Source organism: Cyprinodon tularosa, unplaced genomic scaffold (assembly GCF_016077235.1).
Source record: "Cyprinodon tularosa strain WSP-4 unplaced genomic scaffold, ASM1607723v1 ctg299, whole genome shotgun sequence".
NCBI classification, from domain to species: domain Eukaryota; kingdom Metazoa; phylum Chordata; class Actinopteri; order Cyprinodontiformes; family Cyprinodontidae; genus Cyprinodon; species Cyprinodon tularosa.
The window spans coordinates 707,761-726,895 of record NW_024039006.1 but is presented as its reverse complement, the minus strand read 5'-3'; the positions used below and the strand labels follow the sequence as shown (position 1 = coordinate 726,895).

General features: G+C 40.6%; 1 protein-coding gene across 1 annotated transcript in view; it reads right to left on the bottom strand.

The window, feature by feature from the left end:
• LOC119787452 (Fc receptor-like protein 5) overlaps nt 1-19,135 on the bottom strand; it is a 136,289-nt gene that overhangs the window by 12,597 nt on the left and 104,557 nt on the right. The window contains exons 15-19 of the mRNA XM_038291325.1: nt 18,944-19,060; nt 18,774-18,789; nt 18,602-18,684; nt 18,336-18,377; nt 16,550-16,609 (exon numbers count right to left, since the gene is read on the bottom strand). Of these exons, the coding sequence (XP_038147253.1) occupies nt 16,550-16,609; nt 18,336-18,377; nt 18,602-18,684; nt 18,774-18,789; nt 18,944-19,060 (318 nt within the window). The remainder of the gene's footprint in view (nt 1-16,549; nt 16,610-18,335; nt 18,378-18,601; nt 18,685-18,773; nt 18,790-18,943; nt 19,061-19,135) is intronic.

Genomic DNA, 19,135 nt, shown 5'->3' with positions numbered 1-19,135 from the left:
TACCTCGTCGTGATTCATCTTCCTCGCCTTCTGCTCTTCAATCTGCTCCGATTCCTGGCCGCAAAAAGACATGCAAGTCCTCCGCTCCCCTCACCAGGCGCAGAAGGCCTCCCGGATCTGTCCCAGCAGCAGTCACCGCTACGCCCGCTCCTTCTCATCGTTTCGATGCAGCCTTGGACCTTCTTCAGCTTCCTGATTCATAGCAGCTCCCCCGTCTAGTCCTTCTGGCGTTTAACAGCTCTCAGCCTCCCTCCGCTCCACCGGACTCTCTCACTCAATCCGTTTGACGCTGTCCGCACGCTCCAAACTTGGAAATCCCTGCACTGCCACGTCATCCCTGCCGCTGTCTGCTCAGACGGACCTCCCCCTCCCCTCATTCACATTAGGGAATGCCCGCTGGGCCAGCCTTAGGTAAGACGTATTCAACCATGTTTTCATTCATAATTTTCTATCTATTTGAGTTCGCTCTTTATGCTTTGTCTGCCTCTTATTCAGGCATACCTTATATTAACATGCATGCTGATATTTCCACTAGCCTCGTTCTAAATTATTCAGGGGAAATATTTTAATTTAGTCTCTCTTATTCTTCCCTCCCCTGAAGTCGATCAGCAGGTCGCATCAGCAGGTGACGTCACAGTTTTCCTTAAATCATCCGATCTCCGTCTACCAGAGATCTTTCTATTGGCCAATTTTTGGCCGCATTCAGCATCTATCGCGATTACTCAGAGCTTCTGGGGAGGCCCATCCGAATCAGTCTGTCCCCGCCGTGCACGCTTCATATATATCGTACCTCAGTCTTAGCAGCCCGTCATCTTACCACCCCTTATTATTACTTCTAATTATCGTTCTGTCTTCTTCATCATCTAACGTTTATATAAAAAAAAAAAAAAACTGATGTTTTCCATCAGTCATTTCTAAACGCCAATTGCGCTCCTTGCTAGGTCAGCTAATTTGCCATGTGCTTATTTCTCAAGGCCGCTCTTTCATTTCCCAGTTGCTTGATCCGGCAATTTCCGTCCCTCTCCTTGGTCAGATTACTGAACGTAGGCTGCCGTTCGGATCTCCTGGTCAGACTGCTTCTAAATTGGAACGAAATTTTTCTTTTCTACGTCGACATTATCTATCTCCTGACATGCTCCAAAATTTTACGGATGCTGCATCCGTAGGTTTTGGGGGGTTCTTCAGGACAGATGTTCGCGGGTTCATGGCCTCTTTTATTCACACCCAATTATCTGCTTGTGTGAGGTCTACCCTTAGCTATAGCTTGCCATTGTGGGGCTTTTGGGAAAAAAATTAAGCCCGCCCACTGCAATAACATCGTAGTAGTTGAAGCCACTAATAGGTCACTCCTCCTCCCAGTCCCTCATGCCCTTCATCAGAAGCATCACCTGGCAGCAGTCACTAACGTTTTATCATCTCAGCGCGTCATGTTTCAGGCATTCTAGGCACTTTCATTTCGCCCAAGGGTTACCCTACGTCCACTCATGGTTCCTTCACCACCTCAGCATACTCTTAGAATCATGTGGCCTTCCCTCTAGTAGGTAATCCGGGCAGTCGTTCTGGACCGAGCAGCTGCATCACAGCTACTCGCGGGGTTCTGAGGCTTCCCTCAGCTCTGGGCCGATGGTTCACCAGCTATACCTCATTCATCCGCCCAGAACTCTCATCAATTCTCGCAGCTCAGCGCTCTCTCTGCCTCTAGGTAACTCTATTACAAATACTGGTGGTGGTTCAACTCATTCTCATAATTTTCTGACCTAATCACGACCATCCTCTAACTCATTTTCTACTCCCACTCCTTATCAGTTTTCTTCATTATTCCCTGCTTCATGCAGTCTTCCATGCTGTTTCCTTGCTATATTCATGCTGTCTTCATTCTGGCTCGCATTCATGCAATCTCACCTTTATGTCAGGCATTTACATGCATTCTCCTGTGTGTCACGTCACGTCTGGTCTGTGTCTCGTCATGCATCCTCGACGCCATTTAGCATGCATTTCCTAATGCATCAATATGCACCATGTCTGTGTCCCGTCATGCATCCTTGACGCCATTTAGCATGCATTTCCTAATGCATCAATATGCACCATGTCTGTGTCTCGTCATGTCATTGTTCATATATGTTATCATCCGCAAGAATCATCCGCAAGATCATTATCAGACTCATCCGCAAGATTCATTATCAGACTCATCCGCAAGATTCATTATCAGACTCATCCGCAAGATTCATTATCAGACTCATCCACAAGATTCATTCCCTAATGCATCACATGCTCCCTATCTGTGTCTCGTCGTGTCTCGTCATGCATCCTTTACGCCATTTTGCATGCATTTTCAATGCATCAATATGCACCATGTCTGCGTCTCGTCATGTGTCTGTATCCCGTCATGTTATATGTTCTATATGGACTCATCCGCAAGATCATTATCAGACTCATCCGCAAGAATCGTTGTCAGACTAATCCGCAAGATCTTCTTTTTTAGACTCATCCGCAAGATCCATTATCAGACTCATCCGCAAGATTCATCATCATCGTCATCATAATGGGATACATCATCGTCATCATCATCATCATCATCCGCAGGATTCATCATCATCATCATCCGCAGGATTCATCGTCATCATCATCATCATCCGCAGGATTCATCATCATTATCGTCATCCGCAAGTTTCATCATCATCACCATCATCCGCAGGATTCATAATCATCATCGTCATCATCATTATCGTCATCCGCAAGTTTCATCATCATCACCATCATCCACAGGATTCATAATCATCATCGTCATCATCATTATCGTCATCCGCAAGTTTCATCATCATCATCATCAGGATTCATCATCATCGTCATCATTATCGTCATCCGCAGGATTCATCATCATTATCGTCATCCGCAGGATTCATCATCGTCATCCGCGGGATTCATCGTCATCCGCAGGATTCACCGCCGTCGTCGTCATCATCGTCATTCGCAGGATTCATCATCACCATCATCGTCATCCGCAAGATTCATCGTTATCATCATCATCGTCATCCGCAGGATTCATCATCATCGTCATCATCATGGGATTCATCGTCATCCGCAGGATTCATCGTCATCCACAGGATTCACCGCCATCGTCATTCGCAGGATTCATCATCATCATCATCGCCATCCGCAAGATTTATCGTTATCATCGTCATCATCATGGGTAAGTCATCATCATCGTCATGGGTAAGTCATCATCATCATCATCATCATCATCATCGGTAAGTTTTCGGCGTCAACCGTGGTCATCATCATCATCATCATCGGTAAGTTTTCTGCATCACCAAGCAGAAACTATATACAATGACAAAGAGTGTCATAACACATATGATCATTATTTACACAATTTGGATAAAGCAACTTTTATTGTTTCATGATTGGTAATGATTTTTAAAATGATTATTGTGGTAAAGTTTACAAGAAACCCTACACTGTTAGGAAAGCATAATACTTTTTTTTTTTTGAATACATGTATGAAATCCAAGGATTGATTTAGAATCCAGCCCTACTTTCTGTAAGATTGGTGTGAAAATCTTTCTGTGTCCAAAAAATAAAGTTAAAGGTTAATTCCAAACTTGTCATTGCTAAAAGTGCTTCTTACAAAGGTGGTGTGATAGGAGAAGATTCATCTAAGAATGGATTTCTGAGTTGATCCTGTTTAGAAAGAAAAAGATCAGAATGCAAGACTAACATCTTGTTTATTCATTTGTTCATTTTCTTAATATCTAAAAAAAAATGCTTCTAAAACAAATTGTTGTGCTCTCATTCAGATTGTATGGACTGAAAACATGTTCCTATTAGCTTGCGTAAACTTTTTTTATTTCAACAACTTAATAAAACAAACATTTATCCTATAACCGCTTGGCAGGAAGGATAGAGCTGAATCTTATTGAGAGAGAGACAAGTCAGGAGATAACATGACTTTCCCCCATGTTTGTATCAAAGCATTGGTCCTTCCTAGTTTTTATTAATTAGAATTTAACGACGCTCTGAAGCAAAGATCCTACCAACTAGTGAAACATTTTATAGACCACCAAAACAAAATAATTAGTTGTTGCTCGATGACTGAGAATAAATCAATAGTCAGTGCCTAAATTCTGAGTCATCAGTAAAGATTTTACGGTAGAAATAGTAAGAATATGTTTTTGGGAGATAAGGAATAACGGTTAGATTTAAACAAAAGAACAAACAAAGTGTTTCATTAGTTATACACTTTAACAAATTCTAAATTATTCCTATCTTTTGTCTGACAAGACAACAAAGTTTGACTAAAATTAGAATTTGAAACTGGCCCCGATTCATTTATAGTTCTAGTTGTAATAACTATGGTTTGCCTAATGTTAGCACAAAACATTTTCTTAGGTTTTAGACAAACATTTTTGGGTAATAGGAGAAATGAAAAGGATGATTTTTTTTTTTTTTAGACTAAAGCAGTGGAGAGGTATTTGACTAAACACTTGCATATGGTTTTATGATTGAGTAACTCGAGATGTCCGTAGGCTCGTTCTTTTCTAAGCATGAAAAACAGCCACATTACCAGGAAACTAACTGTTCACCTTATAGCTCTGTGTTGCTGGTCCAACCTAAAAGGCTTTGTGAAACAGCTGATTTTCCTGCCCGTGGCTGAATAGCCCATATTCAGGACCGGTAGGTTTAAGGTGAGCCCAAATTATATCTATAGTACCTTTCAGTAAAAAGAAAAAGTAAAGTTTAGTACATCAACAAAACAGGAAAAACAAAAATGCAGTCAAACTTAAAGTAATGGTATTTATCCTACAGTTGAATTAACTCGGCTAAGGGCCTATCTAAAGAAAAATAGAGTTTAAATCTTAATTCAAGGCAATGTACATTCCTTGAAATACGGCCTGGATAGTTTCTCCATGTTTAGTCAGGGGGTTTGCAGATCAGTCTGGAGCCTGAAGATGAAGCAAAGTGAGGAGATACGGTAGGGGTGGGGGGTTGGGTTTTATGAGAAACAGCACACAATGTAGGGTAAAAGTTCTTCTCAGAATTATTCTTGTTTATGAAAGGACTCTTAATGGGGGAAAAAAAGGATTTCTCGTAATACTACTGACTATTGATTGTGAGATGTAATTTTACCTAAAGGGCGTAATATCATTCTTTGTAAAATAATGTAAAATTTATCATCTAGAATGTTTACTGATCCGACACAGCTGAAATTCTGATCCTGTAGGTTTTTTTACATGGTTTTATCTTCTGCAGACCGATATAGTTCTGACTAAACAGTCAGGCAGAGTGGTTATATCATGTTTAAGGGTTTAAAAGAGTACAAACATGATGGTTTAATTGTAAAAAATAAATAGCCCAACTAATTCAATTAAAAACATTATATTCACATGACTATACTAGTTAGTTATACAAAGGAATGATGGTATGATCACTAAAAGCGTAGATGTTTAAGACTACTTAGAGGTTGGTTTGAATCTTGTTGCATTCATGATATGGAATCTCTTCATAAAAAAAAAAAGAAAAAAAAGATAGACAAGCAAAAACATAAAGTAGCAGATCTAAAACAACTAATTTTGATGAGGAAAAATATAACAGCAGTATAAGCTAAGCAGTTTACATTTTAACCATACAGCGAATGTCACCCTAATCTGCTCCTGAAATGTTTTTGTAAGTTTTTACAGCTTAAATAATAGTGGGTAATGCTTTGTTTTTCTTACATGTTCAGTCAACAGATGTTTGATTTAGACACCATTGGATAATTCTGTAATCGATTACTTCTCCTTTAGATTTGCATCAGTAAAAAAAAAAAAGAAGAAAAACCTATTACCTTCCCTTGTGTAACTCTTATTTCCATGTTATACTAGTAGGTCTCCCATAGAATGAGTCAACAGAGTAATGCCTTTATCTAAAAATTTTATTTTGTGCTTGTTTGTATTGAGAAAAGTTAGGGAAATAAAAAAGTTTATAAAAAGTGGTAGAAAAATAGGTTCTCCGGAAAAGATATATAAAAAAAAAGATAATTTTTTTTCATGGTCAAATGATGAAAACAGAGATACTGATTATCTAAAATGCTAAATACAGTCCATCATTTCGTAAATAGAAAGATCTTGCAAATTGCTTGATTCATCATGTCATACAGCTACAGTTATGAGCGTATAATGTGGTTTTGCCTACATAAGCATTTGTAAACAAGTTCTAGGAGAAACGGTCTGTAATGTGAGTTTTTGCTTGTTTATAATTCACTATCTTTCAAGGCACAAACTTTCCTCCAAGTGTGATATTAATACCAGAATGTTTATTTGATTGTTCTTGTGTTTGGTTACAGGAGTATGGTGGAGACATAGGACAAGGATATTTGAGGATAAGAGGCAATATTATTGACTTTTATACTGTGAATAACCTAAAATTTCTACTTAAATGGGATTTTAGTAAAGACTGAAATATAAAATATATTTCTTCCAAAATAAAGCAAAGGTTTTAGACAGATTACTTTACTGCAAAATGAGGGTTGTAAACTGCAGATTTGTTTTTTAAAAAATGCAATGAAGTAGCAACTAGCACTTTCTGCTGCCTACATTTCTTGTAATGACACATAAAGACAGGAACTCACTCTACAACAAAACTGACGGAGAAGCTGGTAGGGTATAGAAAACAGATAACTGGGTGGAAAATATTCAATAGTTTAAGTTCTGCTCCTCAAACACCTGCTTCAAAATGATGACGCTAGATAGAGCAAAAGTTCTAATTGCTAGATGGCTCCATCAAATTTGCACTTAAAATGTCCTCCTGTTTTACAGAATTCCATGCCATCTGACAAGGGTGCTTTAAAAAAAAAAAAAAGATAAACAGGAATAGAAATTTTCAGATTTTTTTAGGCTCTTTTCACATAATTACTAAGAAGACAGTAGCTACATTTGGAGGTTAAAGTGCGTTAAAAACTGCTTGGTCTTGGCAAACTAAAAATTATAGGCTGAATACTGTATGCAATTACTTTTTTTTAATCTATGCTATTTGAAAACCTTTCAGTAATAAAAGTGAATTTACCATATAGCTGATATATCTGTTAAATCTAAGTTAACAAGGTTCAGGTGCTATTACCTAAAGCGTTTCTCTGATTTCTGCTCAGGAAAGGGTTAAACAATTTATCAGTTTGCCACAATATCAAATCTATTATTAGAATAAAAAAAATCAAAAATCTAGGGACAGATAAAAAAAGATTAATGATTCAGTAGAGAAATAAATGTTTGAAGAAATCAAGAGATTAATACAAAAAATTATTAAAAAAGAGGACAATTTTGTTTTAACAAGATATAGTTTTCCCAATCAGTTGGTTTCAAATTAAGAATATAATCAAACATATGGATAGATAAGCCTTTAGATACGAATATCACTATCCGGTTATTGATACAATTTTCGTAGAGCTGAAAAACCGCTCTGTCAAAGTTGCTCTCTGTGGACAGCAGAGAAAAGCAGAAAATCTTTCCTCAGGCAGCAGAATGCTACAAAACATTTGCAATCCATAGACTGTCATCTAACAGGTTTGTACGATAGATATTTCCATCAATGACTGAATAGTGAAAAGAAAAAAAAAAGGATTCTGTCTATTTAAAAAACCCAGGGAGTGAATTGAGTGAACAAAAACTAACTTTAAACATATTGTGTTTCAGATGCTTTGTGGCTCAGATCGTGACACTGTGGCTCCACCTTATCAGCTGATCGAATCAGGATTTGCCAAAGACAGATACCGCGACTTTTGAATGTATATAATGCTACGGCACGCTGTTCCCAAATCTAATAAAGATGCTGACACATCCTCTTCCGTATGAAAAGAAATCTGATTCAGACCATGGTCAGGAAATCCGCAAAGAGTCTCTCATCTTTTTCTAAGTGGTGTATTTTTTACCCCCTCCCAAGGTCCGAGCCCCTCATGGTGGACACTGTCACCTTTGTATAGAATGCCCCGGTCAGCCATCATTAAGTCACCCATCTTAAATGTTTCCTGAGTGAGAACAGGTCTATCCAATTAGATAACACATTGATACTATGTATTCCATGTCAAATTTTAAGGGAATATGTTGAGTGTCGTGTAAATCTAAAAAGGGATTTATTTACAGTTATTTTGATCTATTGCAGCTGTTCGTTGCAGAACTTGGTTGTCAGATTAAGGCCTCATCATTTAAAAAAAAACTAAATCATCTAATATGTTTTTTATCTGCCTTTCATTTTTCTTTTAAAGCAGGTTGTGTGAGGCATTATAGAATTTCTTAATAAGCTTACATGTACTGTACAAGTAAGCAACAAGCTGATAATTTTATTCATCAGATCAAGAAGAACCTCTCATGAAGTGAGAGAAGATAACTGCGTCTTTTCATGTGACTTGTAAAGTATTCATTTTTCATATTCAAACTCCTGCAAACCTTAAATTGAATTAATAGATTTTCTGTCATTTCATTAATAGAACATGGTAAATCTAGAGGGGGGTAGTAATTGGTTACATTTACGCAGTTAGATTTAATTGAGTAACTATTTAAAGACCAAAGATTTACTTTAAGGAGTAGGTTTATTGTGTCATACTTTTTACTTAACTACTCCTACTTAATTAAGTTCTCTAAATATTTTCACCTTTGTGAGTGACTTGAACTATTCTTAATTTAGGTAAACATATAGTAAACAGTAGATATTAGTTGAAATTTATTATCTCATCCTTGTTGGGATCTGGAGTAGTTCCACCTTTCTCCAGCAGAGTCCGCCATGGATCCTCCTGAGCTGAGCCTTCGACACACCTGAGGCGCATCTCATCATCAGAGGACCCACAGTATATAACCTGCCTTCAGACCTTGCCTCAACGCCGCAGTGTTAAATCCAGTTTGTTTAGCACCTGAGCCTAGCATGTTCTAAGAACCTTTGTTGCTCTTGAGTCCTAATAGGGTTCTAATCCCTTTTGTCTCTGCTTTCAGGAATCCAGTTTTTCCCTTGTGAGCTCTGGATGAGCTTAACCTGCCGAGCCTGCCCTCTGAGCCAAACCTGAAGACTCTTCTCTGGATTCCCATGCAGCTCTGGACTAAGAGCTGGAAACCCAAAGCCAAGGTCTGCCCTCACGTTAGAAGTAAGACGCTGAAGCGGTTATTGGACTCTGCTGAACTAAACAGTCTCTGGACCCAACAGTTCCTCTCTCAAAGCCAAACCCGGACTTCTCTAGGTATAAACCTGAAACTCTCAAACTCAAACTCATCTGCTTCCAAGCTAACTGAATTCCGTGTGCTTGTGATCAATAAAACTTGTTAAACTTTTCATCCGTTTCCGTGGTGTTCTGCATACTGGGCTTTTCTGAAACCCATCATGACAGAACACTGCGGCCAAACACAAGGCCCAGCAGATCACCTCCGTCGTCGGTTGGAAGAGCAAGATGCTCAAGTCTAGGGACAAACTCAAACCCTCCGTGAGTTGCATTGCATGGTCAATTACCATAATCAAATGCTTCAGAGTTATGCTAACATTATGAGCAGTGCTAATGCCACGCCAGCAGCACAACCATTTCCAGGTCCAGTTCCGCCTCCAAGGTCACCGGCGGTGACGTCATCACCTGAGTTCCGCCCTAGTCTACCTGAGAAGTTTTCAGGTAATATGAAGGACTGTAAAGGATTTTTGTTTCAATGTTGTTTAATTTTCCAAAACTCTCCTGGCAGTTTTCCAACTGATCAAAAGAAGATAACTTTTATTCTGTCCAAACTAACTGGAAGAGCCCTGGAATGGGCTGAGGCAAGGTTTACCTCCGAAGAAAGCCTCAGTTGTCAAATACACAGATTTTGTTTCTGAATTCTCTCAAGTATTTAACCAAGAAACTGATCAAACCATTGACTCTCGTGCTCTTTTGAACCTTAGACAGGGAAATTCTTCGTTAGCGGATTTCTCCATTAACTTCCGGGTCAAAGCTGCAGCTTCCGGATGGAATCAAAGTGCTCTAAAAAGCGCTTATTTCATGGCTTTGAACGAAAGCATCAAAGATGAACTAGCAACCCTCGACAAACCCACAACACTTGAAGAATTAATCCGCCTGACAATTAGGGTGGATAACAGGATCCGAGCTAGAAACGGCTCAAAACCAAGGAATCTAGATTCTTTTGTCTCTACCCCTGCTTCTAATAATGTGACTGTTTTTTCTGCTCCCACAGAACCTTTTTCCAAGCCGAGGTCTAAAACCCAGTCACTCCCTCTGCCTATTCAGGCCTCTCATGCTGGAGAGACGGAAGCCGAACCCATGCAGGTTGGACATACTAGGCTAACTCCTGAGGAAAGACAGAGACGTTTTTTGAGCAAACTTTGTATCTACTGTGGTGAGAGTGGCCATTTAATCGCTTCATGCCCAGCTAAATCAAAAGCCGGGGCCCGTCAGAGGTTCTGAGGAGTCTGACGGGCCATGTAAACTCTGAAAAATCTCCTCATCTGATGCTCCCTGCCACTTTATTTTTTTCTGATCAGAACCTCACCTTGTCTGCTTTCATCGATTCAGGCTGTGAACGGAATTTAATTGACTCCAATCTTGTCCAGCAGCTTCAAATAGAAACAGTCCCTCTAACCCAGCCTCTTTGTGTCTCCGCTATTGATGGAAAGAAACTCCACCAGGTCACCCATCAAACGCAACCTCTCGAGCTATTAATCTCAGGTAATCATCGAGAAACCTTAACATTTTTTGTTTTTCCCTCTGCATTTTCCCCTCTGGTGCTTGGATTTGAATGGCTGGAACGACATAATCCCCATATAAACTGGGCTGATCGTCATGTGGAATCTTGGTCGACCTCATGTCATGAAACGTGCCTCCGTTCGGCAGCTCCCGCTGTGAGGCCCCCTAGAGGTGGGGGGGAGATGGACTCTCCTGACCTTACTTCTGTCCCTTCCGAGTACCATGATTTGGCTCCTGTCTTCAGTAAGGTCAGTGCTACGTCCCTTCCACCTCACAGACCATATGACTGTGCGATTGAGCTATTACCAGGAGCGCCTCTACCCAGCAGTAGACTTTATAATATCTCCAAACCTGAACGAGAAACTATGGAGAAATATATCAATGAGTCATTAGCTGCTGGAATAATTCGTCCTTCTTCTTCTCCGTTGGGTGCAGGTTTCTTTTTCGTCGGCAAGAAGGATGGTTCACTAAGACCCTGTATCGACTACAGAGGCCTGAACCAAATAACATTTAAAAATAAGTACCCACTCCCATTACTCGCTTCAGCTTTTGAACCTGTTCAAGGGGCTACTGTATTCACCAAGCTCAATTTAAGGAATGCTTATCACCTTCTCAGGATTCGAGATGGAGATGAGTGGAAGACAGCCTTTAAAACTCCCTTGGGCCAGTTTGAATATTTGGTCATGCCTTTTGGTCTAACTAATGCCCCTGCATGTTTTCAAGCCTTGGTAAACTATGTTCTCGGAGACTTTTTGAATGTGTTCATTTTCGTCTACATTGATGACATACTCATTTATTCTAAGGATCTTTCTGAGCATAAAAAACATGTCTGCCTGGTATTACAAAGATTACTGGAGAACAAACTTTTTGTCAAAGCCGAAAAATGCGAGTTTCATCAGTCTTCAGTCACCTTTTTGGGGTTTGTGCTCGAGGGCGGGCAGGTCAAGCCTTCTGAAGATAAGATAAAGGCAGTTTTGGAGTGGCCGGTACCTGAAAACCGTAAGCAGTTGCAGAGATTCCTGGGTTTCGCCAACTTTTATCGAAGATTTATCATGAATTACAGTCAGACAGCTCTTCCACTAACTTCTCTTACTTCAGTCAAAAGAACCTTCCAATGGACCCCCGAGGCACAAGCTGCATTTGATAAACTTAAGACTTTGTTTTCCAGAGCTCCTGTGCTAATCCAGCCCGATCCTTCAAAGCAATTCATCCTCGAAGTAGATGCTTCCGACTCTGGTGTGGGGGCAGTCTTATCTCAAAGACTCGACACGGATCAAAGAGTTCACCCGTGTGCCTTTCTCTCACAGACTATCCTCCGCAGAGCAAAACTACGACGTTGGAGACCGTGAACTCTTGGCCATCAAACTGGCATTGGAGGAATGGAGACACTGGCTGGAGGGAGCTGAGCACCCGGTTCTTGTTTGGACTGATCACAAGAACCTAGCTCACATCCAGTCTGCTAAACAAGCCAATCCTTGTCAGTCAAGGTGGTCTCTATTTTTCTCTCGCTTCAACCTCATAATCTCTTACAGACCCGGATCCAAGAACGTCAAACCCGATTCTCTCTCTCGTCTTTATTCCGTTGATCAATCCGAGACGCCTGAACCTGTCCTTCCCGCTTCCTGCACTGTTGGAGTGGTTACCTCCGATCTTATTAACTCTGCCCTGGCTTCTGAACCTGACCCAGGTAACGGTCCTCCAAACCGAACTTATGTCCCTTCTTCTGTTAGATCTCGCCTGATACAGTGGATGCATACAGCCAAGTTTTCCACTCATCCGGGGGTGAGCAGAACCATCGCCTTAATCTCTAGACGTTTCTGGTGGCCCACCCTGCATAAGGATGTCAAGGAATATGTTTTGGCTTGCTCTACCTGTGCCAGAAATAAGGCTTCACACCAACCACCCTCAGGTCTGTTGCATCCTCTTCCAGTTCCCACGCGTCCATGGTCTCACATCGCTATCGACTTCGTCACTGGTCTTCCCATCTCCCGAGGTATGTCCACAATCTTTACCATCGTCGACCGATTTTCAAAGTCTTGTCATCTGATCCCCCTCAGGAAACTTCCCACGGCCTTTCAAACCGCTCAGCTCCTGGTCAAACACGTCTTTCGTCTTCATGGAATCCCTCAAGAAATTCTCTCGGACCGTGGACCCCAGTTCATTTCTCAAGTCTGGAAGGCTTTCTGTTCAGCACTCAACTGTAAGTCTTCACTAACCTCCGGTTATCATCCACAGTCCAACGGTCAAACCGAAAGAATGAACCAGCAGCTTGAGTCTACCCTTCGTTGTCTAACTTCTAATAACCCCACCGACTGGAGCCAATACATCACATGGATTGAATACGCCCACAACTCTCTCAAGTCAGCTTCCACCGGCCAGTCACCATTTCAGGTTAGTCTTGGTTATCAACCTCCACTTTTTCCTGCAGACGAGAGAGATTTCGGTCCAATCAGTCAACCAACACATCCGTCGATGTCAACGCATCTGGAGAGACACCATCGCTACACTCAATCGTTCCTCGGAAACAACTAAACGCTTCGCCGACTCTAAGAGACGTCCTGCCCCAGAGTACTGAGTACAAGAGGTATGGCTTTCCACTCGGGACATCCCCCTCAAGGGGATGTCTCGCAAGCTTTCACCTAGATACATTGGTCCATACAAAATTGCCCAGATTATCAATCTGTCAGCCATACGCCTGCAACTTCCCCCGACTCTTCGCATCCATCCCACGTTCCACGTCTCTCAGGTTAAACCAGTCATCTCTAGTCCTTTGTGCCCTCCATCCGACTCCCCTCCACCCGCCCTGGAAGTCGATGGACATCCTGCCTTCACCGTCCGCCGGATCGTGGACTCCCGTCGGCGAGGTCGCGGTTGGCAGTACCTCGTCGATTGGGAGGGCTACGGTCCGGAGGATCGCCAGTGGGTTCCTGGCTCCTACATCCTCGACCCGTCGTTGATCGAGGAGTATGAGCGCTCTCTCCCATCGACGTCTTCTGGACCGCCAAGAGGCGGTCGTTGAGAGGGGGGTACTGTTGGGATCTGGAGTAGTTCCACCTTTCTCCAGCAGAGTCCGCCATGGATCCTCCTGAGCTGAGCCTTCGACACACCTGAGGCGCATCTCATCATCAGAGGACCCACAGTATATAACCTGCCTTCAGACCTTGCCTCAACGCCGCAGTGTTAAATCCAGGTTGGTTAGCACCTGAGCATAGCATCTTCTGAGAACCTTTGTTGCTCTTGAGTCCTAATAGGATTCTAATCCCTTTTGTCTCTGCTTTCAGGAATCCAGTTTTTCCCTTGTGAGCTCTGGATGAGCTTTAACTACCGAGCCTGCCCTCTGAGCCAAACCTGAAGACTCTTCCCTGGATTTCCCATGCAGCTCTGGACTAAGAGCTGGAAACCCAAAGCCAAGGTCTGCCCTCACGTTAGAAGTAAGACGCTGAAGCGGTTATTGGACTCTGCTGAACTAAACAGTCTCTGGACCCAACAGTTCCTCTCTCAAAGCCAAACCCGGACTTCTCTAGGTATAAACCTGACACTCTCAAACTCATCTGCTTCCAAGCTAACTGAACTGTCATCTTCACATACTCCAGTGAACCAGTCCCCAGGCCTGAACCAGTTCCTGTGTTTATTCCGTGTGCTTGTGATCAATAAAACTTGTTAAACTTTTCATCCGTTTCCGTGGTGTTCTGCATACTGGGCTTTTCTGAAACCCATCATGACATTCCTAAGGTCATCCTTAGTGGTGTTTACAGCTTTAGGCTGCTTTTACTAAATCTCTGAGCTTGCAGACTGCTTTCTTGTGTTGATTGGGTTGAAGGGCTACCTTTTGGTCCGAATAATCATTCTAGGTTGAATTGATGGTTGGACTTTGACTTTGACATTTTGATGTTTATTTGTTCTGTTGGAGGATGTACTTGTTACAGCAATTTTGTGTTGTGCTACTATGACAGTTTAAATTTTTTTGTTTTCTCGCTCTTATTCTTAAAAAAGAAGTATTTTCTTTTATTTTGCTTATGATCACCTAGATGTCTATTTTTGAAACAACAGCTTAATTCGAGTGATTTGTCTCAATGGAGGTACTGCCTTAAACTGCTGCATAGTGATGGAGACTGAAGTATTGATGTTTGTCCTGATTCTTGTTGTTTTTGTTTTTGCTATTATTACAAACATTACAAATTATGTTATTTTACACATTTATATTTTGATGTATTCAATATTATTTATAGTTTTTGCTCTGTTTTATTTTTGTTTGTAATTGTTCCTTTAAGGAACAAAAGGGAGGAATTGTGATTTGTGGTTTTACCTTGAATCTTAGTAAGGTTAAATATTAAAGTGTGCCGGATTTTCTTTCTGAATAATTGTGATTGTTTAGAGGCTTTGTTCCATTCTTTGTGCTGAGATGTAGAGAAAGGAAGGAGGTTTGAAAAGGAGTTTCTTCCGTAGGTTAGATAAGGGGGAAACATAGATAAACAGGTCCTTATTGTGTTTAAGATACTCATGTCTTGTCTCTGGTGTGAACGGAAAACAGTTGTCTGAAATGTTTATCTGAACATATATTTATGTCTTTTGATGAAGTGTTTCTCTTGGAAAGACTCAATGTGTTTGGATCTGGAGCTGTACCACCTTTCTCCAGCAGAGTGCGCTGTGGATCCTCCTGAGCTGAGCCTCCAACACACCTGTGGCGCATCTCGTCATCAGAGGATCCTCCACTATATAACCTGCCTTCAGACCTTGCCTCAACGCCGCAGTGTTGATCTAGTTTGGTTAGCAACCTGAGCCTAGTAAACCTGAGAATCTTTGCTATCTCCAGTTGAGATAAGATTCTAACTCTTCATTGTTTTTTGCCTCACAGGAATCCTGTCTCTTCGCCTAGCCTGCCCTCGTGAGCCAAACCTGAAGACTCTTCTCTGGATTCCCTTGCATCTCTTGGCTAAGAGCTGGAAACCGAAATCAAGGTCTGCCCTCAAAGTCAGAAGTAAGACGCTGAAGCAGTTATTGGACTCTGCTGAACAAACAGTCTCTAGACCCAACAGTTTCCTCTCTCAAAGAGAAACCCGGACTCCTTCAAGGTATTCATCAGCAAACTCAAAGACTCATAACTCATCAGTCCATGTGCTAACTGAACTGTCATCCCTGCAGACTCCAGTGAACCTGCCCCCATGCCCGAACCAGTTCCTGTGCAATATTCTTGTGCTTGTGTTAACAATAAACCTTGTTAAACTTTTCATCAGCCTCCGTGTGTGTTCTGCATATTGGGTTTACTCTGTAACCAATCATGACACAATGTTCGTGTGTAAGGAGTCTTTATAATGCAAAGGTGGGGCAGGACCTAGTCAGAATCACGCAGGGAGCTGTCTTTAGCTGTTTTGTGTCGTTCTCCTCTGCAGAGAGAAATAAAACCTTTCCTTCCTTACTCTCAGTGCTCATTTTTACTCCACATGGTCTAGCTAGGGAGGACCAACATGGTGGCTGGTGACTTCACAGCAACGGGTACCACCAACGGCGAATCGGCTATTCAGTGAATAAAGAGATCAGTGGGGTATTCCAGCCTTTTATCAGTCATCAGTGCCAGATTATTCAAGCCTTAGGTGAGAGTGCTTTTTTATTATCAAACATCCTATATTTCATCACTAAATTTGTATTGTGTTGTATTTAGAGCTTAGTTAACAGGAAACCTTTTCAAGGTCTTCAACATTTTTTATCATAAAAAGTATGATGCATAAGTACTTTTACTAGTAAATTGTTACTGTGATTATGCAGTAACTAGGTTACTAACTTAGTTACTTTGTTAAGAACTAACTAGTAACATCACAAATTACCTTTTCTTTTTTTTTAAGTAATACTGCTGTTGGAGCTGAATGCACCCACCTGTGGTTTTTGCTTCAATATTAGTGTAAACAGGATCTTCATCTGGGTCATCAGGGCTCCCTGTTAATGATACAAAAATTAACAAAGAAAAGAATATCTAAAGGTGAAAATGTTAAAACATCTTTTGTCATAGCTGCTGATTCTGCTTTTCACAAGCAAACAAATATTGTTATTAAAGGACTATTTTATTATCCTGGCATAAGCTGGAATTATACCGTGTAGTATTTAAATTGAACTATATGTGTAGATGTGGAAGGGCTCCCACAAAAATAAGTGTTGGCAAAAGGGAGGGAGAATGAGTACAATTCTAAGAGAAGATTGGGCCCCTGACTCCCATGTCAAGTTTTGTTTTACAGCTGGCGGAGTTAGCTGAATAATCAAACTCTTAGGAAATCTGGTCAGGGGAACACGCAACAATTTTCACATCGACAAAGATGGATGGATGGATGGATGGATGGATGGATGGATGGATGGATGGATGGATGGATGGATGGATGGATGGATGGATGGATGGATGGATGGATGGATACACAATATATAATACATGTATATTACATTAATAATCAATTTATCACTATTGCCACATAATCAGATAGTGTGTGTGAGTGTTGTGATGGATTTGTATGATGATTTATATACATAATAGACTTTATACTGACTATGCAATGTGATGAGCCTATTTTTTTTTTACATAAATTACAGTGATCTACTGATGCGATGAAACAGCAAGGGTGTGTAAATGTGATGAATTTATCTTTATTCTTAAAGTTTAAAGCCCCCCTGAAAATAAGAAAATCATCATTGTTCAATGCTGTAGTGCATGTACTGTTAACATTCCGTCTGGCCAAACTAACTGGTGTCTATGAATAAACAGAGATCAGTGGTTGTGATCTGTGGTTTTTCCTTGAATCTTAGTAAGGTTAAATATTAAAGTGTGCCGGTTTTTCTTGCTGAATAATGGTGATTGTTTAGAGGCTTTGTTCCATTCTTTGTGCTGAGATGTAGGGAAAGGAGGGAGGTTTTAAAAGGAGTATCCTCCCTAGGTTAGATAGGGGGGAAACATAGATAAACAGGTCCTTATTGTGTTTAAGATCCTCATGTCCTGTCTCTGGTGTGAACGGAAAACAGTTGTCTGAAATGTTTATCTGAACATATATTTATGTCTTTTGATGAACTGTTTCTCTTGGAAAGACTCAATGTTCATGTGTAAGGAGTCTTTATAATGCAAAGGTGGGGCAGTGCTCATTTTTACTCCACATTGTCTAGCTATGAAGTACCAATATGGTGGCTGGTGACTTCACAGCAACGTGTACCACCAATGGCCAATCGGCTATTCAGTGAATAAAGAGATCAGTGGGGTATTCCAGCTAAAACTGATACAACTGTTTGTTTTGCTTCAACCTTCTGCCTCCGATTGACATGTTTGATGTCATGCATATCACTGCATTTCATTGGTCAGAAACATTCTGAATTAAGACCAAAGGCGTGTTTGCTCCTGGCAAGATGTATTTTAATGAGTGTGTGAATTCACATATCTCATGACAATTCAACTTTCTTGTAAGGTATTTGATAGGAACTCGGCAGAAGTATTCAGATCTAAAAATATACATTCATGCTTTTAATGTGTTAGAGAAACTTTTATTTTCATGTTGAAGCTCATTAAGTAAGAACTTTGAAATTTTTAAAGAAAAGAATAATAAAGAAATAATATTTCAAAGCATTAAAATCTGTCAACTTAAATCAGCCAGTTGTTGCATCTCTGACTTCTTCAAGAAATATAGTTTACCTTTGATTGTGGCCCGGTGAAATGACTCATACTCAACATCACCTGCAAAACAAAAATAGGTCAAAGTCAGAGTAAAGGAAACGTGTTATATAATTTCAACTCAAACATTTAGATTTCAATTTAGTTAAATTTAGGTGTAAACCAGGTTTAACTTATTTTCCTTCATTCACGGAACACACTAAAATATGGGTGTTTTGATAAATATTTATCAAATCAAAGATTTGGGGAAGTTATTTAAAATCTAAATCAAATACAAAGCTACTAACCGTGCAGCAGAGAGCTGTAAACTTGACTGTCTGTTTGGTTGACTCCATGATTGATGGTGGGGCTCTGACTGCTGCTTTCTGACCTAAATTATGTTAAAAGTTAAACTTAAATTTAAAGTATAGATGATGATGAATGTTAAGATCAAAGGAAAGTGAACACTGATGTACCGACCTGATGCAGCAGAAATCTGTGGACAAAAAGGGGAATTAGTTGCATTGTGATACAAATTGTTTCCTTTCTCAGTTTTGTCAAAGCAGTGAAATAGATTTAAATTATTTAGTTGTTTAAGTATTTAAGTCACTACATTGTCCGCCACAGTATGAAAAGAAGAAGCGTCTCACCTTTGGACCGTTTGTAGCACCACAACAGCAGCAGCAGGAAAATGAGAATTATTCCAATAAACGGTCCAACAATCATCAGCACAACAAATGAAGAGTCAACAGGACTGGACAGAGACACTGTAACAAAGAAAAATTAAAGATACGAAAGCACATTTGACACTGACAATAAATTAGTATACACTGTAACAGTGC